At 41.7% G+C, this 26,488-nt stretch overlaps 1 protein-coding gene across 1 annotated transcript in view; it reads left to right on the top strand.

The window, feature by feature from the left end:
- Positions 1 to 26,488, top strand: part of LOC311498921 (uncharacterized protein) — a 225,241-nt gene that overhangs the window by 133,091 nt on the left and 65,662 nt on the right. Inside the window, exons 8-10 of the mRNA XM_084559706.1 lie at positions 8,240 to 8,413; positions 8,592 to 8,765; positions 8,880 to 9,053. Of these exons, the coding sequence (XP_084415832.1) occupies positions 8,240 to 8,413; positions 8,592 to 8,765; positions 8,880 to 9,053 (522 nt within the window). The remainder of the gene's footprint in view (positions 1 to 8,239; positions 8,414 to 8,591; positions 8,766 to 8,879; positions 9,054 to 26,488) is intronic.

Raw genomic sequence — 26,488 nt, forward strand, 5'->3', positions numbered from 1 at the left:
AGAAAGCAGGAGTTCCAGGTTTCCCAGGGTGCGTGGAGCACTCTACTATGATCTGGAACCAAATCCAGAGGGCCAAGCGGGAGAAGACCGACCTGCACGTCATCTGGCTCGACCTCGCACACGCGTATGGATCAGTCCCACAACAGCTGATTAACTATGCCTTGGAGTTCACAAAGGAGCTGAATCTGAACAACATGCTGTTTTGAGGACTTTCATTATTGAGTTTATTTACAATGGAGACTGCTTTTAGTGTTGGAAGTGTTATTATTCTGTCTCCTTATATGGAAAAAAAGGTCCCTAATGAAAAAGTCTTTATGCGGGATTAAAATAAATGGAGTATTTTCTACCACAGGAATTGTCATGACATTTTTGTGTCTTAAATTATATTTGTTGAGGCCTTACAAAGGTCTTAAAAAGCATTAACTGACTATTAAAATGGTGCAAGAACCCTCTACTATTTCTGTATTTTCATTTTTATTCAGCCATTTTTTTTCCTATTTTTGTAATCACATACGTTTATGTCAGAAATACATTCTACCACTAAGTAAGATCAAGGAGTCAAGTTTTCATTTGTGTCAAACACAGCAGTACCAGACCTACAAGAGGTCTCCTTTCACATCTGCCTGCTTCTGAAGCACACCTACTCTGTCTTGGAGGGACAGCGTTGATCAGCAGATCCAGACCCTTGTTGGACCTGAGCCTGGTACCTGCAGAGTTCTGGCTGGACTCACTGGAAGGTCCCATACGTTGGCTAACCTTTAACGCTGTTTGCTATGGTGAGACTCAACTCTGATCATATAATCATTTGACATTATTTAGGAGACGCTGTAGATGAAGTTTATTCTGTGTTTTTCTTTCAGAGATCAGCAGGATCCCAAAGAACAAGCACTGACCAATATGTTTGACAGAGAGAACTGATGGGACTATTTCACTGATTATTAGAATGAATTCCTCTCACTGGTGATAGCAGGACGTGTCTTTTAATACTACAACAAACAGCATGTGAGCAGCTAGAAATGGAAAGTTAGAATAGCAGGTGGATTCAGAATTCAACAAGTTTATTGTCATAGACACAGCAAAGGTTCCACTGGGCAATGAAATTCTCCCTCTGAGAGTTCCCTTCACACTAAACTAAAATAAACAACTAAACTAAACTAACATGAAGGAAATAAACTTAGTCTAAGCTTAGAAAAATAAATCAATGAAATACTGTCAATACTGTCACAGTGGTAGGACAGTGCCAAAGATATGTGCAGATGAGGCAATGAGATGGTTTGTGTTAACAAGTTGAAAGTTGCAGTCAATGGGTGATGATTGAGTGATTCAGTAGTCTGATGGCCTGTGGATAGAAATAGTTTTTTAGTCTGGTTGGCCTTGCTCCCACACTCCTGTAGCGTCCTTCCTACTTGTTCTGGACTCAGCACCTGGAGAAGAAAACTCCTAGAAGTCTCAATCCAGATGAGGCAGAATTTAGAAACTATTAAAGAAGTCCCCAGCATCAGCACAAGAACATCATCTAAAGACAAATACTTTGTGGTCATCCTACTAAAGCAGAGCAGACTGAACACTGTGCATCTTTCAGAGGCTCAGCAGCAGAAGACTGACTGAGGATTTCCCTGCACATGTGGAAAAGAAGTTCCTCATTTAATGGCAGCTTCATTTCAAACAGGATCACTGATGGTAATCCAGTTAAAGTTTATTGATTTGTAAAAATAAAGTCAGACTGTTTAATGACTGAATGAATTTACTGGAGGGAAACATGAAGAGAAGAATTAGAAATAATCTCCTGAATCCTTCAATTGAATGAAGCCAGTTCAACCTTTAAAACAGAATGACTGAATGTTGATGGAGGGATTTCTGAAGCTCTCTGCTGAATGATCTGATTCCTCTACAACAGCGCCACCTGCTGGAAAACCTGCATCACAGCATGAAGACACAGAAAAACAAAGAGTTTTATTTCTTGTTCTGAGGATTTCAGAACATGTCAGCACATGAAGGACAGACTGTTGACACTCTAAAGAAGTCTCTCCAACTCAGAGCAGCTTTTCACTTTCACAGCTGCTTACATTTATTATTTGATTGAACTTTTGGGATTGATTATAATTTGGGGGCAAATTCACATAAAAAAGTAGAGAAAGAAAAAAGAAAACGTGAATCTTTTTAATTTTAAGTATAAATATAAAGTCAAATGCAATTATTTCAGTAAACTCTCCAGCTTGAGTTACAACCTTCAACACTGTATTCTTCTTGTTTTATGGTTGATTTTATTCTGAAGAGACTTTGGACACACCTCATTTCCTCTCCTGTACAAAGTCCAGGTGAGTTTAAGGCCCCGCCCATTAAAACCACCTGTGAACGGAAGAGAAGCAGCTTCTTTCCTCCACACACGAAGGTAGAAAGAGTCAGTAAATCAACCTGAGGTGAGTTCAGCAGGTGAGAGTCCAACATCTATAAATGATTAACTGGATCATCATCATCTTTCTTCATCTTTAACCGAAACACGGAGGAAACGTGGCCTCAGGTTAGAAACCATTTCAAGTTGATCAAGTTAACCTGCTTTAAACATTTAATGTCATTTAAAAACGATGCGAACAAACTTCCAACATGTGGTGTTTGTAAATGACTTTAATCAAATGAGATCAGACTGGTTTCCTCTCTAACGCTGCTCTCCTGACTATTAGTTTCTGTTCATTTAAACCCAACCGACTCATCTGGAGGACAGATATCAATAGATCTGCTTTAAGTTCTGTTTTTAAAAGTTGACACAGCTCAATAAATAAAATGCATACTAAAAACTGGAAGGTCAATTCAGATTAACAGATGTGTTGATAAGGCTGGCGTTATGGAACATGCTTGTTAACAGTCAGACTGTTAGGAACTACTTTGAACCTCAGGATGTTTTGTGAATCTGGTTCTCGTTTAGTTAATGTTTATATAGTTATTACCATCTAGTGGACAGATGTAGAACTACATCATCTCATATGGATCATGTCAGTCAGGTAAGAAAGAGAAACAAGGAAACGGTTCCCTCTGACTGCAGGGAACCTCCCACTGGTTAAACTGGTTTTAACGTCACTCTGATGTGTTTACAGACTCTGAAGTTATGAGGAAGTGACGACGTCCTCAGATCAAATCCAGGACTGATGGGAGAGAATGAGCAGCTTCTTCTCAACACATGAAGGTGGAAAGTGTCTGAAAGTCAACCTGAAGTGAGTTCAACAGGTGAGAATCCTACCAGAGAAATCTGGAAATGTCTCAGCTGTTCCAGAATTCATTCTTTGTATTAGATTCTACATACGACTCCATGTGATTACCGTATTTTCCGGACTATAAGGCGCACCTGAATAAAAGCCACACCAGCTAAATTTGGGGGAAAAGACAGATTGTGCCATATAAGCCGCACCCGACTATAAACCGCTGGTGTTTTAATGTTTAATTACCGTAAGAGTTTCTTCTACCACGGAGGGAATTGTCGGGACAGAAATGACTGTTTGGAAACGCAAAGCGTCCCATTTATTTACATTTGACAAACATAAATCTTTCGATCAATCAAACAAAAAATCAATCGATCAAACTTTCACATCTTTGACATTACAAACAGCCCTAAGCAGCAGGTTCTCAGCTTGGTATGTTGAGTGAAGATCGAATTCGGTGTGGAACCAAAGGCTTGCCATATTGGCTATCTACAGTATAAATTTGATTCAAAATGACTAATTGTTTCTCATTAAGGGTGCTATTCTTGTACAGTATTAAGGAGAGGATTTGTCCCCTCAGATATGCCTTCATGGTGTCCCACAGGGTTAGAATGGAGAATTCTGAGGAGACGTTAGTGTCGAGGAAAAATGATATTTGATCTGTAACATATCTCACAAAGTTTCCACCCAATTGTAAAGTAGGACTGAGTCGCCAGTGCTTTCTCACTTGACCAGTGCCAGGGAGCGATAACCCCAGAATAAGGGGGGCGTGGTTAATTCAAATGTAGGTGTGATGTACGTTAGAAGTGGGAAAATTCTCTGTCCTTCAGATGTAGAAAATGCCACACATCTGAGTGACCATATTCAGAGAGGAAGGACTGACTTACTGACAGCAGCAGACCTAGGAGATGAGCCGTCCAGCTCTGGATCCAACCAACAGTTGAGGTCATCACGAAGTATCAGACAATGTGAGCCCAGGTCAGGCAGAAGGGATAAGAAGTGCTCTTGAAAGCCAACATCATCTGAATTTGGGGCAGAGACATTATCCAAAACCACATTTCTATTAAATAGTTTTCCTGATACAATGATCTAACGACCATTTCAGTCAATGACAACACTAGAGGGTTCAAACGGAATGTTTTTCTCAACCAAAATAGCGACTCCTCTTGCTTATATACTGTATTTTACTATAAGGCGCACCTGAATATAAGCCGCATCAGCTAAATTTTGGGGGAAACTACAGATTGTGCCATTTATAAGCCGCACCCGACTATAAGCCGCACCCGACTATAAACCGCTGGTGTTTTAATGTTTAATTACCGCAAGGGTTTCTTCTACCACGGAGGGGATTGTCGGGACAGAAATGACTGTTTGGAAACGCAAAGCGTCCCATTTATTTACATTTGACAAACATAAATCTTTCGATCAATCAAACAAAAAATCAATCGATCAAACTTTCACATCTTTGACATTACAAACAGCATTCGTGCAGTGCACAAACAATACAACGGTGCGCTCCTAGCGCACTTCCTGCAGTCATAGTACCGTAGTAGTAGTATAACAAAAAACAAAGCTTACAACGCTTGACGAGGCAATAACGTTAAATGGCTGAATTTAATTTGTTTGTAAAAGTGCTTGCCTGTAACACGGCAGCAAAAGTGCAGTAACCTGGCCGTTTACTGTACCAAAATAACCAGCCTACTATACCAGAAAAGTCAGTTCTTAATCCTCGTGTCATCGTCTATGACATGATAGTGCCCTGGTGACCGTTAGCTGTAAAAATCCATCCGCCGTTGTATAAGCCGCAGGGTCCAAAGCAAGTGACAAAAGTAGTGGCTTATAGTCTGGAATTTACGGTACTGTTTCACTCTGAACTGATTAGAAGGAACATGTCACTGTTAAAATGTTATGTCTTGTGTTTGTAGGAAGATCTAACGGCAGAAATAAGACTCTCCTGTATCCAGCTGTGTCCATGGAGAGAGACCAGTCTAAGAGTCAACGGGTTGACTTCAAACATGGACAGAAGTCAGCTGATCCAGGGTCAGAAAAGAAAACATACATTTCTCTGACAAAGATAGGACTTACTATTTAAGCTTTGAGGACTTCAATTACAACATGACTCAGAATGTGTATTAATCTGCTTTATATTTTAACAGGATCCATCACCAAAGACCAGATCCTTCTGGAATCACATCTGTGTCCATGAAGAGTGACCGGTCTATGGATCGACCATATGACTTCAAAGATGAACAGCAGTCTGCTGATCCAGGGTCAGATTTAACACAGATCTATTAATCATTATTCAGTTCTGTTCATTAGATTGTCATGTTTTAGTCCAGAGTTTATATGTCATTTAGTTTCCTCTGTTAAAACACCACATTCAGTAATCAGAGCAGTGTTTGTTGTTCTCATCTTGTGTTTGTGGCATCAATAAAATGATGATCATCACCAAAGTGTGTTTGTTAAAGAAGTTAGTTTGAATCAAAGATGTTTCTCCACAGACTTCAGCAGCAGATCTCAGTGGTTTCCAGTGATCATCATCACAAAGACCTGGACTCCATATTCATGGTGAGTAAATGTTCAATCACAGCTACTACTGCTAACCTCAACAACCACAAACTAGCATTCTGGTTGGAGAAGTCTTCATGTTGAATGCTGTCAACAAGCAGCCTTTCAGATCAACATGATTGTGTTCTGATCATTTAAGTTGGATTATTATTCTGTTCCAGGTGCTGGAGGAGAACATGATCAGATTTATGAAGAATGAGCTGAAGAAGATCCAGAAGGTTCTGAGTCCAGATTACCCAGAATGCTTAGAGAGTCAGAGGGAGGATGAGGAGGTCTTGGAGGGTGAGGATGAAGAGCAGAGGAGGAGCAGCAGAGATTTATTTGTGAAGATCACAGTGAACTTCCTGAGGAGAATGAAGCAGGAGGAGCTGGCTGACTGTCTGCAGAGCAGTAAGAGGATTTAACAGCTTTAACTTGATGGAAAGAGGAAATGGAGGAAACATGGGAGAAGTTTATATTTCTAGACTCTGATGTTAATATGATGAAAACATCTGAGTCACATCTATGAACTCTTCAGGACTGAAAACAGTCACATGTGAATGTTATTAAAATGAATGAGTTCACTGATTCATTACATTTCTTGTTCTTTCAGGAACTTGTGCTGCACAGTGTGGACGTAAAGTTAAATCTACTCTGAAGGAGAAGTTCCAGTGTGTGTTTGAAGGGATTGCTAAAGCAGGAAACTCAAACCTTCTGAATGAGATCTACACAGAGCTCTACATCACAGAGGGAGGGACTGCAGAGGTCAATGATGAACATGAGGTCAGACAGATTGAAACAGCATCCAGGAAACCAGACAGACCAGAAACAAGCATCAGACAAGAAGACCTCTTTAAAGCCTCACCTGGAAGACATGGACCAATCAGAAGAGTGATGACAAAGGGAGTGGCTGGCATTGGGAAAACAGTCTTAACACAGAAGTTCACTCTGGACTGGGCTGAAGACAAAGCCAACCAGGACATCCTCTTCATATTTCCATTGACTTTCAGAGAGCTGAATGTGTTGAAAGAGAGAAAGTTCAGCTTGGTGGAACTTGTTCATCACTTCTTTACTGAAACCAAAGAAGCAGGAATCTGCAGCTTTGAAGAGTTCCAGGTTGTGTTCATCTTTGACGGTCTGGATGAGTGTCGACTTCCTCTGGACTTCCACAACACTGAGATCCTGACTGATGTTACAGAGTCCAACTCAGTGGATGTGCTGCTGACAAACCTCATCAGGGGGAAACTGCTTCCCTCTGCTCACCTCTGGATAACCACACGACCTGCAGCAGCCAATCAGATCCCTCCTGAGTGTGTTGACATGGTGACAGAGGTCAGAGGGTTCACTGACCCCCAGAAGGAGGAGTACTTCAGGAAGAGATTCAGAGATGAGGAGCAGGCCAGCAGGATCATCTCCCACATCAAGACATCACAAAGCCTCCACATCATGTGTCACATCCCAGTCTTCTGCTGGATCACTGCTACAGTTCTGGAGGATGTGTTGGAAACCAGAGAGGGAGGAGAGCTGCCCAAGACCCTGACTGAGATGTACATCCACTTCCTGGTGGTTCAGGCCAAAGTGAAGAAGGTCAAGTATGATGGAGGAGCAGAGACAGATCCACACTGGAGTCCAGAGAGCAGGAAGACGATTGAGTCTCTGGGAAAACTGGCTTTTGATCAGCTGCTGAAAGGAAACCTGATCTTCTATGAATCAGACCTGACAGAGTGTTGCATCGATATCAGAGCAGCCTCAGTGTACTCAGGAGTGTTCACACAGATCTTTAAAGAGGAGAGAGGACTGTACCAGGACAAGGTGTTCTGCTTCGTCCACCTGAGCGTTCAAGAGTTTCTGGCTGCTCTTCATGTCCATCTGACCTTCATCAACTCTGATGTCAACCTGATGGAAGATCAACAAACTACATCTCTGTTGTCCAAAGTCTTCAGAGACAAACCTAAACTAACACGTCTCCATCAGAGTGCTGTGGACAAGGCCTTACAGAGTCCAAATGGACACCTGGACTTGTTCCTCCGCTTCCTCCTGGGTCTTTCACTGCAGACCAATCAGACTCTCCTACGAGGCCTGCTGACACAGACGAGAAGTAGCTCACAGACCAATCAGGAAACAGTCCAGTACGTCAAGAAGAAGATCAGTGAGAATCTGTCTGCAGAGAGAAGCATCAATCTGTTCCACTGTCTGAATGAACTGAATGATGGTTCTCTAGTGGAGGAGATCCAACAGTCCCTGAGATCAGGAAGTCTCTCCACAGATAAACTGTCTCCTGCTCAGTGGTCAGCTCTGGTCTTCATCTTACTGTCATCAGGAGAAGATCTGGACGTGTTTGACCTGAAGAAATACTCTGCTTCAGAAGAGGCTCTTCTGAGGCTGCTGCCAGTGGTCAAAGCCTCCAACAAAGCTCTGTAGGTGGATTTAGGAACTATTTGAAACATGATTCATTTACTAAATGACAAATAAAACATTTTATGTTGATTCTTCTTCAGGCTGAGCAGTTGTAACCTCTCAAAGAGAAGCTGTGAAGCTCTGTCCTCAGTTCTCAGCTCCCAGTACTCCAGTCTGAGAGAGCTGGACCTGAGTAACAACAACCTGCAGGATTCAGGAGTGAAGCTGCTGTCTGCTGGACTGGAGAGTCCTCACTGTAAACTGGAAACTCTCAGGTAAAAATAAAAATATTTTGTTAAGTAGCATGTTGGTTTTGCACAACCATTCCTGTTTAGTGTTTTTCGCAATACAGTCCAGGTACTCTTTAACTTGATATAGTAGAAAATGTCATTTATGATCGGACAAAATATTAATATGAATCAAAAAAAAAAAGTGTAAATTCTACTTTTGCAGGGTGAGCAGTTGTAAATTGTCAGAGAGAAGCTGTGAAGCTCTGTCCTCAGTTCTCAGCTCCCAGTCCTCCAGTCTGAGAGAGCTGGACCTGAGTAACAACAACCTGCAGGATTCAGGAGTGAAGCTGCTGTCTGCTGGACTGGAGAGTCCTCACTGTAAACTGGAAACTCTCAGGTCAGGATACAGCTGGTTGTTAAATCCCGATTTAGGTTCATGTTGGTGCAGAAGTTCAACATCTGGAGGATTTTCCTTCTTCTTCTTGAGTTTCGGATATTTTTCTATCTCCAGTCTGTCAGGTTGTCTGATCACAGAGGAAGGCTGTACTTCTCTGGCCTCAGCTCTGAGCTCCAACCCCTCCCATCTGAGAGAGCTGGACCTGAGCTACAACCATCCAGGAGACAAGGGAGTGAAGCTGCTGTCTGCTGGACTGGAGGATCCACTCTGGAGACTGGACACTCTCAGGTATGGACAGACAACAGGAGCTCACACAGTGTAGCTTTGTCGGTAACACTTTATAATAATGTCACACTATGAAGCATTAGTAAAGCATTAGTAAACACTTTTATTTTATTATACTCGTGCAGTGCCCGTCGGAAGTATGTATTCCTATAGTGGGAGCCTACAGGTGCTGTGTATGAGGATTAGTGGAAATATTAGAGCGGAGAAAACCTATTTTACCGATATATTTTACATTTCTTATCCAAACAACGTCGAACTTAGCAGTGCACATCTTCGTGCCCGTAGCGAGACACCTGCCCAGTTTCAAATCAATCAGGCCAACGGTTCGCGAGATATGCGTGCCACAGACAGACAGACGGACAGACACACACACACACACACACACACACACACACACAGATGCTTCTTGATTTATAGATAGATGGCAGACTACATGCTAGTTTTCCTGCTGGAGAAGATATTAAGCCTATTAGGGTTACCAGGGCAAAATATAATTTCTCCTTGAGTTTGGTTTCTTCTAAAGCTGATTTGTAAACAGTGCTCAAGATTTGTGCGCATGCTCCGCCTCTTCCTCTCCGTTTTTGTTGAATTTCTGAAAGTGGCTGTTTTTGATGCCATGGCAACCGGAGTAGTGGAAATATTAGAGCGGAGAAAACCTATTTTACCGATATATTTTACATTTCTTATCCAAACAACGTCAAACTTAGCAGTGCAAATCTTGGTGCCCGTAGCGAGACACCTGCCCAGTTTCAAATCCATCGGGCCAACGGTTCGCGAGATATGCATGCCACAGACAGACAGACACACAGACGCTTCTTGATTTATAGATAGATTAATATTTACTAAGTGTGTTAATAGATGGTTTGTAAACATGTAATCTTACTGTAATTCATGGTTAATTAAGGTAGTTCTTAACCATTTATTGATTGTTAGTAAACTTCATGTAAAGTGAGGACTATTTATGCCTTATAAAGCATTTATACAGGCTCAGTCAACAGGAAATAAAGACAAATACAACTCAGTGATATAGAACATCCATATATTTATTTCAACTTTACATTTAACATTTAACATTACATTTTTACTGCTATTCAAGCAATAGTTTAACAATTTAATGTCAAATCTTACATTTAGAAAAACATCAATATTAAAGTGAACACATCTGGGCTGTAACAAGGAATCAGTGATGAAGTGAAGACTTTCAAATTGTTCTCTGCACTGACCTGAAGTCCTGTTAGTCCAGTTCTTCATCTCATGTTGGACGTCACTGCAGCCTGTCTGGATCAGCTGGAGGAAAACTATACACAGACAAATAGACATGTCAAATAATGTTATATAACATACTGAATATAACTCTTAGCACTGTTCAACAGGTCATCATTTATTTAAGGAAAAAGGCTGAACACCACAGTCATCAGATTATGTTCTCAGTGTGACAGTGTTTGTTCTTGTTTAGTTCCAGGCTTATTTCTGACAATCACAGTCAAATGAATGTACAAGTAAACTATATTGACTTGTGTAAGACACCACTGACATACATTTAGCAGGCCTTTTAACAGTTAGTGACAAGAAGGTGTCTGTTTTAGACAGAATATTAATACAAAGAATCACATTTTGGTTTCATGATCAATATTTGACAGTGGAGACTGAGCTCTGTTTATTTCTACATTTCATTATCTTTCAGACATTGAAACATCAAGAGACAGTCTATACTGATGAGTTTCAGTCTGTTTCTGTGTCTCACTGATAAACTGATGAACTCTGCTTCATGTTGAACAGCAGTTAGGACTCATGTTGGATAGAAAATCATTCTGACTGTGTTTCTTCCTCCAGGATGGACCATGGTGGAGAGCAGAGGTTAAAACCTGATGTCAGGAAGTGTAAGTTTGACTAATGATGATAAAACATCAAAGTGTCAGTTTGTCTTTAAATCCAAAGCTGATAGTTGTGGTATTTATTCATTCAAACATCACTGACAAGAGAATCCTGACTAAAAGTATAATCATTAAACTTTCTATTAATGAACAACAGATCAGTGAGTAAAGAAAGAATAAATCCATCAGATGTGTCAGATGATAAACTGCAGCTGTGTTGTGTCTTTTTCTCTCCATCAGATTTCTGTCAACTTGAAGTGGATACAAACTCAGTCAACAGATACCTCAAACTGTCTGACAACAACAGGAAGGTGACATATGTGAGAGAGGAGCAGCCATATCCTGATCATCCAGACAGATTTAACTGTTATCAGCTGCTTTGTAGAAATGTTCTGACTGGTCGCTGTTACTGGGAAGTTGAGTGGAGAGGAGGTGTTGATATATCAGTGAGTTACAGAGGAATCAGAAGGAGAGGAGACATGAATGACAGCTGGTTTGGATTGAATGATCAGTCCTGGAGTCTGTTCTGCTCTGGTGTTGGTGGTTACTCTGTCCGTCACAATAACAGACCAACATCCATCTCCTCCTCCTCTGTCTCTAACAGAGTATCAGTGTATGTGGACTGTCCTGCTGGAACTCTGTCCTTCTACAGAGTCTCCTCTGACAAACTGATCCACCTCTACACCTTCAACACCACATTCACTCAACCTCTCTGTCCTGGATTTGGGTTTTACTGGTCATCTGACTCCTCAGTGTCTCTGTGTTCTCTGTAGGAAGGAGAGTCTCTGAAGTGACAGCAGCTTCAACTCTGAGCTTTAAATGTTGATGGTGGATGATGTTTCTCTTTGGTTTACAGTTGAATCACTGATTGTGATTTGATGTCAGAATATGTTTGGTCTTAGCCTTACCGCCCAGTTGCACTCACCCCCATCATGATGAAGTGCTTTGAGAGGCTGGTAAAGGACCACATCACCTCCAGGCATCCCCAACATTCGACCCGTACCAGTTTGCCTATCACCCCAACCTGCTCCACAGAGGACGCCATCTCCTCTGCACTCCATCGGAGCCTGGAGGATCTGGAGGGGAGAAACACACATGTGCGGATGCTGTTTCTGGACTTCAGCTCCACGTTCAACACCATCATTCCACAGCACCTGATAAACAAACTGGCCCCCCTTGGATTCAGCACCCACCTGTGTAACTGGCTGCTGGACTTCCTCACCAACAGACCTCAGTGTGTGCAGGTGGGAAAAAACGTCTCCAGCATCATCTCCCTGAGCACCGGTTCCCCCTAGGGCTGCGTCCTGAGTCCACTGCTGTTCGCACTGATGACCCACGACTGCTCTGCTAGGTTCACTACTAACCACATCGTGAAGTTTGCAGATGACACGACAGTAGTGGGCCTCATCAGCATCAACGATGACCAGGCTTACAGAGAGGAGGTGAAACATCTGGTGGACTGGTGTGAGACCAACAACCTGATCCTGAATGTCTCAAAAACTGAAGAGATCATCGTGGACTTCAGGAAGAACCAGTCCAGCCACACTCCTCTCACCATCAATAACTCAGCAGTGGAGATCGTCAGAAGCACCAGGTTCCTGGGGGTGCAGATAACAGACTCTCTGAGCCGGTCCAAACACACTGGATCCCTTGTAAAGAGGGCTGAGCAGCGCATTCACTTTCTGCGACGGATGAGGAGAGTCAACCTGCCCCCTCCCGTTCTCACCACCTTCTACAGAGGTACTATAGATAGCTTAGCATAGTGACCAGCTGCATCTCTGTCTGGTCAGGGGCTTGTAGTGCCGCTGACTGGAAGACCCTATAGAGGGTGGTGAGGACAGCGGAGAAAATCATCGGGCTTCACTTCCTTCCATCCAGGACATTGCCAAAAGACCAAGGGCCAAAACCATCACCTCAGCCCCCTCACACCCCCAACATGGACTGTTCTCGCTGCTGGCCTCTGGAAGGAGGTTTCGCAGCCAACAGAGCAGAACAGTCAGGTTCACAAACAGTTTCATCCCATATGCCATAAGACTGCTCAATGCACTATGAACAGTACCCCCCCCTCCACCCACTCCCATTATCCTGCAATTAAAAAAGTGCAATAATATTTATCTACATTTTAAGTTTTTTTTAGATGTATATTTATTCTATTCTGTATACAGTATATGTTCCTGTAAATTGTACATACCGTTTCTGTTCAATATTCCTGCTGTACTATGAGCCATTGTACCGAAATTTCATTTTGATGGAAATCAAAATGACAAATAAAGTCTGTCTAACTCTAAGTCTTAGAAGTAGTGAAATGATCTCCTAACCACTGAACTCCTGGAAAAACTGGACTGACTTTGATGATCACTTCTATCTGGATAATCCTGGACACATGAAGATCAAACTGAGAGGTCTCATGTCTGAAACTGGTTATTGTGAATTCAGCTCTACACGTATCCTGAAGTACAAACAGTATTACTCTATATTTTCCATTTGCTGAAGTAGAAGTTTTCCTATTAAAATCTTATTCTACTCTGTGACCACACTGCTATCTAATCAGCCTTGATCATTTTACCTTGTGTAACTGTATTAATGTATTTCTCCATAATCAGTGATGTTTAATGTAACATGGAGTAGGTGACTCTTGTAAATCATAATTTAAATAATTCATCAGGTGAGGAGAAATTCTGTTTGTGCCTCAAAGGCTGGTTTCCTCTGCCAGAATAAATCCCAGAAACTCAGGTAATACAGCATTGTGTTACTTTTGCACTGCCTCTACTACAGGGTTCCTGTGGGTCCTTAAAAAGTCTCAAAATGTCTTAAAATCCGGGTAATTAAGGTCTTAAATTGTTTAAAATTTACCATGAATTTGCTGTAGGTATTAAATTTCCAGATGGTACGTTTAATGCTGATGGGAAAGCCCAGTGGCCCACCGTAAAACATCTAATAGCGTGTATTTGTTTGATTAACTTAGTAAAAATACTGTGTAGTAAATGAGAGACTCTGCGTGTAAATTTCACGACAAATGGATGGAAGAGGATTTATTTAGGAGGTGGTTGGCACCTGCTGAGAATAAGAACGAGGCAATGTGCAAATTGTGCACAAAGACTTGTTGGTTAGGGACCATGGGGCTCAAAGCCGTCGAGTCTCATATGAAAGGAGGAAAGTACCAGCGGTACACGGCAGCAGCTAGCCATAGCCGGGGCCAGGCTAATCCCTGCATTGTTTGCAACACGACCTAACGTTACAAGTTCAGACGCCACCTCTCAGTCGACTATGAAAAGCTTCATTTCACCACCAGAGACCCAAAAGGTTCTCCACACTGTGGTGAGGCACTATTCATTTCAATCTAACGAGGACATAAGTCACGTCTTTGCTGCCATGTTCCCTGATTCTCAGCTTGCAGAGTCATTCACCTGTGGTGAAAATCAAACGGCATATATCACCAAATATGGCATGGCTTCATTCATCAAGAAGGAGCTATCGGCAGCGTTAGTGAGAAGCTGTTATCATGTTTGATGAAAGCATGAATAAAACCACAAAGAGCAAACAAATAGACCTTCATTTGTGGTTCTGGACTACTGATGATGAGACGGGCTCACACCATGTCATCTCCTGCTACTATAGGTCAGAGTTCATGGGTCAGTCCAGAGCTGAGGACATGTTGTCCTATTCAGGTGACAGTCTATGGTCACTATGACAACCTGACAGGTAACAACACATTAGCTCAGAGTTTAAGGAGTGGAACTGTTGGCAGTTGGAGTTGATTTTGTCTTAATATGACCATTTGTGATTTTATGGGATGTTTTTGGGACGGTTGGCCACATCTAGCGTAGGCTGTCTCTTGTTGGCATAGCAACAGTAAACGTTCACAAAGGAGCTGAATCTGAACAACATGCTGTTTTGAGGACTTTCATTATTGAGTTTATTTACAATGGAGACTGCTTTTAGTGTTGGAAGTGTTATCATTCTGTCTCCTTATATGGAAAAAAAGGTACCTAATGAAAAAGTCTTTATGCAGGATTTAAATAAATGGAGTATTTTCTACCACAGAAATTGTAATGACATTTTTGGGTCTTAAATTATATTTGTTGAGGTCTTAAAAAGGTCTTAAAAAGCATTAACTGACTATTAAAATGGTGCAAGAACCCTCTACTATTTCTGTATTTTCATTTGTTATTCAGCCAGTTCTTTCCTATTTTTGTAATCACATACGTTTATGTCAGAAATACATTCTACCACTAAGTAAGATCAAGGAGTCAAGTTTTCATTTGTGTCAAACACAGCAGTACCAGACCTACAAGAGGTCTCCTTTCACATCTGCCTGCTTCTGAAGCACACCTACTCTGTCTTGGAGGGACAGCGTTGATCAGCAGATCCAGACCCTTGTTGGACCTGAGCCTGGTACCTGCAGAGTTCTGGCTGGACTCACTGGAAGGTCCCATACGTTGGCTAACCTTTAACGCTGTTTGCTATGGTGAGACTCAACTCTGATCATATAATCATTTGACATTATTTAGGAGACGCTGTAGATGAAGTTTATTCTGTGTTTTTCTTCCAGAGATCAGCAGGATCCCAAAGAACAACGCTGGTTGCTATGGTGAGAGGTGATGCTGGGTAACAAACAGAAGAAACATGTTCACTACAGAAAGAGATGATTAGTTTCCTAAAGTGTTTTTTTTTTTCTTTGTCTAAGTCATGTGGCCGAACAAGTGTGTAAAAATAAAATCTCTTCATTTATTACCAGATGGTGTTGTTCATTCATTCAAGGCTGAAGACTGAGGTCAATGCATCTACAATTTACTACTTCTGATAATGACATTGATTAAACTCATTAATTCTATCAGTCTAATGTCAGAGGCAAACCTGAGAGCAGTCTAACCAGTTCAGTTTTCAGTACCTAAAGTATAGTTCCACTGCTCTGCCTCTGAGACATTCTGTCTTGGTCGTCACAAAATTCAAAAAGATAAAGTCTTCACTTACAATCACATATATTTTTGTTCAAAACATCTTCATAAAACCTTCTCATCACAGGGAAGAACATCCTGAAGACACAGCTTTATATGAAAGTTAAAAAGTTTGACACTAACTAAACACCAGTTAAGAATTTGACTTCAGTCATCAAGATAACTTCACTGACAGCTGAGTCATCAGTCAGAAACACACAGTTTAAATGCTGCTGCTGGTTGAAAGCTACATTTAGTTCCTGATAGAGAGATGGTCTGAATCCAGTCCAAACCAGCCTAGAGACAGACATCGAGGACAAAATATTACAGGACACCACCTGGAATCTGGTTCTGAACCACATGTGTGACTTCAGATGAAATCATGTTTGGATTTATTTTATATACAAAGACCAAAATACAAGAAAGTCCTGTTATGTTTATATAAATGATTGTAGGATTCTTAGCCGCTGCAAATTGTCTGAGTGTTTTTAATTGACAACATTTATCAAACTAAATATCTAAACATGACATAACCAATGTCCTTTGCAGTTTGTTTCACTTTAAGGTTTCATGACTGATCTTCTATAACTCATGGTTGGTATTCAGCTCCAGTATTCATTCTTGATGGAGGAAGTCAGTATTTCATGCTACCTGGATTTAATCTGGTCTCCACTCCATGATTTGGTCCATGATCCTGGTTATAACAGTTATATTAGAGAACAGCAGATAAACAACAGTGTCTTGTTATTCTTCCTGTTTACTTAATAGTAGTTAATGTACACCTTTTTAACCAATCAGGATCAAGAATTCTGAAAATAAAACTATTCATATATTCTCCATAACACCTTTAATTAACTTCCAGAAAGACAGATGATCTCAAATAAAATGTAACACTTGTACAGTTTGTCGTCTTTTTAAGATGAACAGTCTGTAGTAAAGTCATGTTTGTGTCTGGCAACTAATTGAGCTCTTTATTAGTTTCACTTCTCGTCAGGTTTAACCTTTCAGAATTCTTCCTCATTTCACTTCTTGTTTGTCTCAAAGAAGGTTTCATCCTAACGGCTCTTTTTACTTTTATCAGGTTGTAAAGAATCAGTCATTTATCCTCTGGAGGTGAAGCTGTCCATCTAAAAGCTGCTTTTAATCTACTCTTTCCAGCAAGACAGAAATGATCATCTAGCAAAGTAAGTTTTCATCTAATTAAATATAAAATCTGTTTAGATTCTAGTTTGAGCTTTTCTTCACACTGCAGTGAGTTGTATTGTGTTTTGTTTCATGGACTGCAACACACAGAAGAGTGTAGTGAGGAACAAGCTGATAGTCAATGTGTTATTTCTCCCTATAATTATAATCTTCAACTTTCTAGTAAATAAGTAAATCAATCACTGCCTTCATGAGTTCCTGATCAAGTATGATCTGTATCACTACATAACAATCAGACAGCAAAAGAGTATGAACAACATAGGAGAGTAAAAACGTCTCAAAGGAGGACTGGATGTTAGAAGACAAATGACATTATAGAATAAAACAATTATCACTGCTTAGATGCTTTGTTTCAGTTCCCTACATGGATCATGTGATTACAGCTGGTTTCTCTGGTTGTGTGATAATCTCATGCTAAAGCTAACTGGACACTTCCTGTCAGTGAACTGTTCCCTGAATTAAAAGGACTAAACACTCTCTGCAGCAGCTGTAAAGTACAAGACAACAGCTATTTAAGCTAAAGTGATTCACAAAAAGCCTGAGTGCTCTGTGTTTGATTTCCTCAGAGAAATAAGAACTAATGTGTCCAGTGAAGTGAATGATGTTGAAATGAATGAATGAATGAATGAATGAATGAATGAAACGTTATTAAACCTCTCAGGGTTTTAGTCAGAGATCCGTCAGGGGCGGTGTTATTGGGGATAAACGTACAGCACATTTCTCCAAACATGCTACAGACACCTCCTCTGTCAGCCAATATCATATCTAATGGAAGTCTGTTCTGATATGTTGTCAGTGAGGTGGCAGATAGTTGACCATGTATGTGTGACCATGTGTGTCAAACATTTGTCATTTGGAGGAGAGGCCTCTTTCCTACTTCTCCTTTTTACTTGGGCGGGGTATCCAGAAGGTCCCTGTTGTTGTAGTCTCTGTAGAAGGAACATTGACATTGCTAGGTATCATGTCAGCTGTCTGACTTTGTAACTTTTCTATCACATCCAGCCATAGTAACGACTATCAGGCCTACCACTGCCAGACAGGCCAGTGTAGACCACGACCCAAAGGTCAACATTTTATTCTTATTTTACCTATATCTCTTAGGTGCTTTCTGATTTCTCTAAGGTTTCTTTCTGTGATGGCTCTCCTCTTCTACAGTGTGTTTTATACCAGTATCTACTCACCTTAGTCTGCTTATCATCCAGTCAGTCTCACACCGTACGTGGTCGACGATACTTTAAACTGGACGATTCCACGTTCTGTGCAGTGTTAATTACATTGACAAAAATTTTTTGTCATAGTTTTAATCAATGACCTTTTTTTCTCTGACGAAAACGAGACGATAACTAAATAAAAAATATGCTCAAAGACTAAAACTATGACGAAAGTTATTTACATTTTTGTGAACGAATAAAAACGAGACCAAAATATTTGACAAGGACGAAATCCAATCAGAACGACTTTAGATGGTGAAGCTGGACAACTTGGAAAGACAACCAATCAGAACAAACTCTGGAGAGCGACAGGACGCTCATTGATTGTCGGTACACTGCTACAAGGGTCATCATATGCATGCACTCGCAGTTTTTTAGTAGCACCGCGATATGTCACAGCCGGGGAGAAAACGGAGGCAAGACATACTCATTTCCAGTTTACCATTACTGAAAACAACACGCATTGCAAACCGTGTGGACCTACTATCGCTAAACACAACGAACTTGAAGCGACACTTGCAAGCGAGTTATCCTGAAATCTATACGAAAGTAAGCTGGTTAGCTCATTAGCTCCAAAATGCATGTCATGGCTGTCTACGGTATCAGAATCAGAAAAGACTTTATTGCCAACCATGTTTGTACATACAAGGAATTTGCTTTGGTGTTGGTACGCATAAAATAAAATAAAATATAGAAACTATATATAAAATACAAAAATACAAAAAATACAAAAATATATACACAGTATATATATATATATATATATATGTTCCACCAGAACATTTACTGTGGGATGGTAGTGGGTTTGACTGTTCGCCATGCGAGTGGTTCTACACTCGATGGATCGCAGCCATCTGCCAGAGGGCCAGCACACTACTGTGTGCTGTTCAGTGTTTTAAGTTTGTTAAGAGTTCCTACCCTCGCTAGTTTTGGTTTATCAAGTGCAAATACAACTGAAGCCCAAATCGAATTTCGTCAGGTGCAATAACTAGCAACTCTGGTTACGTTAACGTGCTGTGGCTCAGCATTTTAGCATGTTAGCCATAGCAGTTTGTTCAAAAAGAATGAGTGAAATCTATGCCAATAAGCCTTGCACATTTAAACATTAATATCATTCCATAACAGATGTTTTTTTTATTTTATCTTCAGAAATACAAGTTAATCTAAAAAACATGTACCGTTAACACTTTATATTTTAGCCAACTAAAATTAATTTAGATATTTAGTTGACTAAAATCCTATGATTTTTAGTTGACTAAAACTAAAATGATTTAGATGACTAAATTATGACTAAAATTATAATTATATTTTCTTCAAAAGACTATGATTAAAACTAAATCAAAATTTGCTGTCAAAATTAACACTGGTTCTGTGGAACACTTTTCTGTAGATCCACTCTCCCTCTTTTATCTCCTCTTCTGTGTCTCGCCAAGACCATTTCTAGCCTGTGAGTGACCTTCTTCCTCTCTGTTCTTTTTCCATTTTCCACATTCCTTCTCTATTGCCTGTATTAGTTGAACACATTCTAGTCTCTGTTGAACTAATAAACACTAACTTTAGGCAGAAAGTTAGTGTCCCTTTCTCTTTTTCTTTTTCATCTCAGTAACCATTAACACTTACAAAAACCTTTCTTCATCTCCCTTCCCCTACGTACTTTTTCCATCGATAACACTTGTTCCAGTCCATCATTCAGCTATGAGCAAGACATCACATTAGCCTGATCAGCTGATAGAGTTACACATCAAGCACGTCCAATCTGTTCCTGTTCCAAAACACTCTTATCTCCTGTCCTCTCCTTTGTTACCATTCCCTCCAAAGCCTGCTCTCTCAATGCTACTTTCTCTACAGAGGGGAGCTTTTACACTCAGACACCCAGGCGAATTAAGTCTAAGTATTTAGATGAGGGACCTTTAAACCCACCTCGTGGCCACAGAGTAGAGCTTTTACAATCAAACTTCCAGACTCTTAGGAGTCTAAACGTTTGACTGAGGGACCTTTAAACCCCCTCTGTCTACAGGCTTTCAGAGTTGTCTCTTTTTCACCTTCCCCAAGTGAGGGAACTATAACCCAAACTCTCTCTGGAGCTGTCTCTTTTACACTTGGATCCTCAAGTGAGGGAACTATAATCCAAACTCCTAGGCTGGGGCTCCCTTTCGGGCTTCATTTTGGGGGCTGATCAGACCCCTCCGGCCTTCTCACAGCCATAAAATGTCTCGAAAGACATGAAGAAGTTTGTCTGCTTACCTTCTTATTTAGTTGCGGCCGCTGGCTGTAAGAGACGTTCCTCCAGTGTAACTATTCCTTTCCAGGTAAACCGGACAAGCCCCCAATTTGTCGAAGGAGGAACTTTTCCCTCTTTTTCAGCCCAGGTTCTTTATACCTATCGGAAAGGTTGGTCTGACTATGAATAGACCACCCGACAACTTCTCTCCAATTGACAGTTCATTTAGCACACAGAGAATAGGTACAGAGTCAGCGCTGAGGCTTCAGCTTAACCACCTTATGGGTAGAAAAGTAGAAGCCTCCAACTATGTGTGCACAAAAGTTTGATTCTATCTGGGCTCCACTCGATGACAACAATACATACATACAATACAACAATAGGAGGAGCGCCGTCTTTAGTGTATCAGTAGTTTTCCATGTGTAGCCGAGGCCGGCTCTAACTGGTTTCTACAGGGTGAAATATTAGAGTGTGGTGCATCATATCTCTTGGGCAAGGCTGCAGCAAAACGGTAAACAACCCCATATCGTAGTATGATAGAAGAAGAGCACTTCTTTCTGTCTTTGCCTCACATAACTCTTTAATATCCAACACTACTTAAACCGGAAAAAAGATCCAACACTTAGCTCTAGTTACAGACCTATAAGCTTAATCAACTGCGACCTAAATATAATCAGTAAAGCATTGGCCAACAGATTAGAAACAGTCATATCCACACTCATCCACCCAGAACAGGATTTATAAAAGGCAGCCACTATTCAGTCTTATCAGTTTATCACAAAGAAATCATCTTATCACCATAATTGGATCATTAGATGCAGAAAAAGCATTTGATAAAGGCAACTGGACTTTCCTCCTTACAACCATTAAAACATTTGGTTTTGGGGAGTCGTTCACCCAATGGATTAAAACGACAACTCACCTTCAGCATCAGTTATAAATAATTATACATCACAGTGCTTCATACATACAACGGCCGGGGCACAAGACAAGGATGTCTACGCTCTCTGCTACTATTCACCATTTTCACTGAACCTCTTTCAGCTGCCATTTGTCAAGCCACGGACATTACAGGACTACAAACACACCCTTCCCACCACAAAATCAGTTTATATAACATCCTATTATATCTAACAGACCCTGTAACTTCCCTTCCCAAAGCTATAAATATTATATCATCATTCTCAAGAATCTCTGATTATTCTATAGACTGGTCAAAATCTAAAATCCTTCCAATCTGTGAGGAAGGCTGGAATGCTGCGATTATAAATCTCCCCTTGACAGTAACCGGTACCATCAGGTATCTTGGCATCATTGTTGTTCTCCTTGAATTTCACACCACTACCAAATTACAAACAAGCCCTTATGTTTTCAGTCATGGATAACAGCAAGAATAACACATTTGGAGCATATATTTGATCACAACTCACTCATACTAAAACAACATTATGACATTGGCAGTAACAGTTTTCTACAATATTCACAACTAAAATGCTGTCAAAAAGAGAAAATTAATATAATAAACAATATTCTGCAAATACCCCCATTCATTCATTCATTCATACATTCATTCATTCATCTTCTGTAACAGCGTGTTCCTGTGAAGGGTCGCGGGGTCTGCTGGAGCCTATCCCATCGGACGAGAGGCGGGGTACACCCTGGAAGGGTCTCCAGTAGTGATGGTGAGATGAAGCCTCATGAGGCATCGAACCACTTGAGCCAACAAGTTCGAGAAAGGGTTCATCTGTCAAAGCTTCATGTGCTCATGTAACCACCTACTGGCCAGGTGTATAATCACAGGCAGCTGTAACTCTTAAGATAAGACAAGATAAGACAAGATAAGATAAGATAAGATAAGATAAGATAAGATAAGATAAGACTTTATTCATCCCCGTGGGGAAATTAGGGTGTTACAGCGGCAGGAAACAACAGTGCAAGATGCTGAAGATACAAAAAAATAGAATAGAATTCACTAACAAGACCACGCCTCTTGATTTCAAAGAAGTTTATTTGACCAGGTTAAAGAGAAGGGAAAGGTAGGAGATCGAACGGAAGGGTCGAGGGGTCCGGGGGGTCGAGGGGTCGTATTTTTGCATGGCTTCGAACGGGCTTAAGACGGAAGAGGTAGATAGGATGTGAGAGTCCCAACTGGTCGGTTTTGCTTCTTTTGAGGTTGAACACGATAGTGTCAGGAGGGTAGAAGGAAATGTCTGAGAGACTGGCGTGGCGGGATGGATCGTACAAGGATTAGGAAGCTGTGAATTCAGAACACCGCAGGAATCCGAAAAAGGCTAGAAGAAACATGGCTTCAAGAGTAGAATCGATATTGGGGGACAAGTAAACTGCTCTGAGGGTTTGGATACAACGAGTCAGGATATCAACTGTAAGGGCTAGCCGTTTTGGAGCTATCTGGGGTTCTGCCTTGTGTAAACCTTTAAGTAACATGCTGACATGAGAATGGGAAATGGTAGGGCAAGGCGCACTGGTGATCAATTTAATGAAGAAATTGATGCCACTAATGTAGACTTGGTGTTACAGTTTTGTCCGGGGAAGTGGTAGGACCCAAACGCAGGACAAAAAGTGGCTGGAGGCTGGAGTCGGCAAAATTGGTGTTTAATAAAATAAAAAGGGAACAAAAGGCGCTGCTGAAAAAAGCAGGAATTCCAACAAACTAAAATCAAAAACTCTCAAAAGACAAAATAAATGAGACAAGAAACTAAAGGTGAAAAAACACTTGGAACACTGAGGGAACTGGCAAAAACACAGTAGAGCAAAAAACTACGAGACTCACAGAGTAAAAAAACCATTGAGACACACAAGGTAACAAACCATAGGGAATGACACGACAGGAACAAAGGGCAAGGCAGGGCTATATATGCACACACAAGGAACCAAGGGGTGACGAGACACAGGTGACAGAAATCAAGAGGCACAGGGAGAAACCAATTACACAATCAACACAGAAACACAGGGAGTAAAACAGGAAATCAAAAACTCAACAAAATAAAACATGAAACAGGAAGACGAGAAACATGAAAACTCAAAACATGAACACAGAAACAGAACCATGACACTTGGATGGTAGAGGTTTTGATTTTTTGGATAGAATGGGCGTATGTTATAAAGTTGGTAAATGAGGCAACGTCTAATCAAGGGAAAGGCAGATGAAGAGATGTATGGAAAGCTTTAAAGCAGTTCCAACCGGTGAAGCATGAGGAAAGCGTGGCGGGTGAAAGGCTGTTTAAGATGGATTCTTGTGATGCTGAATGAGGTGGTGGAGTTGAGGTCTTATTTGAAGATGGTGGCTGAAAACGGTGGGACCGAAGCTGGATGAGGATCCGAATCTGGAGCTAAAGATTTGAATTTCTGGAAAGAAAAACTAGACAGTGAATCAGCAATCGCGTTCATGTGACCTGGGACATGGCTTGCGCGAATGATGAATTGGTTTTGAGCTGAGATGAGAGTGAGTCTGCGCATGAATTGCATTATTTCGAGGGATTTGGAACGGCCTTTAATGGACAAGGTTCCGGGGAACTTGGACGACGGAGGGTTGTCGGAATGAAGTAGACGGAATAGGAGAATCTGGGATGATCAACGGGAAATCGATTCGCTGTCGGATGCTTCGATGACCAACTCGTAGTTCATGGTGAAGGTAAGCTGATTTTCTTAAGACGTGTCTGTGCTCTTGAACGCTCATTTGAGAACTGAGTCAGACGGACGAGGAGAGGTTAGGTGGGTCTATATAGGCAGGTGCGGGTAATTGGGTGTTTGAGGCGTGGTCATGTTCCTGAACCTCAGTTATTTAACTTCATTAAAAGTAGAATAGGGCAGACAAATATGTTATGTACAGAAAAATATTTACATATTGCATCAAAGAGATTCACAGTGTCTAGTCTGAGTTGAAACAACCAATTTGGATTGAGGAGTTAAAGTGTAAAAGGAGGATATATATCCTCCTTTTACACACACACACACACACAGGGCAGGGTTCGAATCCCGCTGGGGGCAAAATGCCAGTGAGGGCAAAAACACTACTGCATCCAGGGAGGATCCTTTTACACTTTAAGTCCTCAATCCTTAATGTATCAGGCCTACCTCAGGAGGCCTCTCAAATGATAGAGTCACACTGGCTCGGACGTTGCCCGGGTCAACAAGGTCCGCGTCAGGTGCTAGGGAACCAGGGCAACCATGTGGGGCTAACAACGAAACAACTGTTAGCCCAGTGTTCCAACATCCGCAATCGAAAACTCCTATCACAACTAGAGATTGATGAGATACAACAACAATGCTACGGCACCAGGGGATGTCACCATTACCCCACAATCAGAGATTGGGTACCAAGCCCCAGCAGATACCAGCCTCAGTGCAAGAGCTGCTGACCTGAGAATGAAGATCATGGCACAATTAGAAGCCTGGAACCCCCGGCGAATACCGAAGCTGACTTGTAAAGTACCTTCAGAAGATCTACTAGTAGATGCGAATGCAGCGCTAACAACAATCCCTACGGGAACCATCCCTGAGACCAATAAGCTGATACACAGTACAGCAACAGTAATCCTAGAAATGCTTGGCTACAAGATGGGCTCAGACCATAACAGGCAGCACCCACCATGGAGAATACAGCTAGAGGCCAAGATAAGGGCAACACAGAGAGAAGTTAGCCAGCTAACAGAACTGCAGAAAGGCAACATGGTGAATAAAGGGGCACCCAGGAAGTACACCAAGCTCTCCATACCTGAAGCACTCGAAACTGCCAAACAGAGACTAACAGCACTGGCCACCTGGTTGAAGAGATACACCAAGGAGGCAGAGGCCAGGAGAATAAACAAGCTGTTCTCCACTGAACCAGCCAAGGTGTATTCTCAGTGGCAGGGAGGAAATAACAACCGGTCAGACCCACCAAGATCTGAGGTGGAAGAATACTGGAAGGGTATATGGGAAAAAGAGGCATCACACAACTCAGGTGCCCAGTGGATCTAAGAGCAGACCACAGCAACCTCCCAACCTACCATCTCAATGGCAGACATTCAAGAAAGAGTGTCAAAGATGAAGAGCTGGACAGCACCAGGCCCCGATATGATCCATGCCTACTGGCTGAAGAAGCTAACAGCACCCCAGAGTGGCTAACCCAGGGCAGGACAGTCCTAATCCTGAAGGACCCCCAGAAGGGGCCTATCCCATCCAACTACCGGCCAATAACCTGTCTCTCCACAACATGGAAAGCCCTGTCAGGCATAATTGCGGCTAAGATGAGTAAGCACGTAGCTCAATACATGAGCGGGCTCAGAAGGGAATTGGTAGCAACACCAGAGGAGCCAAGCACCAGTTACTGGTCGATAGAGCAGTCGCCCGAGACTGTAAGAGCAGACAGACCAACCTGTGCACCGCCTGGATTGACTACAAGAAAGCTTACGACTCAATGCCACACACATGGATACTGGAATGTCTGGAACTGTATAAGATCAACAGGAACCTAAGGGCCTTCATCCAGAACTCGATGGGAATGTGGAAGACAACCCTAGAGGCCAACTCAAAGCCAATTGCCCAAGTCAACATCAAATGCGGCATATACCAAGGAGATGCACTATCACCACTGCTGTTCTGCATAGGCCTGAATCCCCTCAGTCAGATCATCACAAAGAATGGTTATGGGTACCAATTCCAAAGTGGAGCAACAATCAGCCACCTGCTCTACATGGATGACATCAAGCTGTACGCCAGGAATGAGCGAGAAATCGACTCACTGATCCACACCACCAGGATCTACAGCAACGACATAGGGATGTCATTCGGATTGGACAAGTGTGGCCGGATGGTCTCAAAGAGAGGCAAGATGAGAACTGAAGGGGTCGACCTACCAGAGGGCAACATAGGTGACATCCAAGACAGCTACAAGTACCTTGGTATCCCACAGGCTAACGGAAACCATGAGGAAGCCGCAAGGAAGTCAACCACAACCAAATACCTCCAGAGAGTGAGGCAGGTCCTGAAA

The sequence above is a fragment of the Chelon labrosus genome, assembly GCF_963514085.1.
Source record: "Chelon labrosus genome assembly, chromosome: 14".
NCBI classification, from domain to species: Eukaryota; Metazoa; Chordata; class Actinopteri; order Mugiliformes; family Mugilidae; genus Chelon; species Chelon labrosus.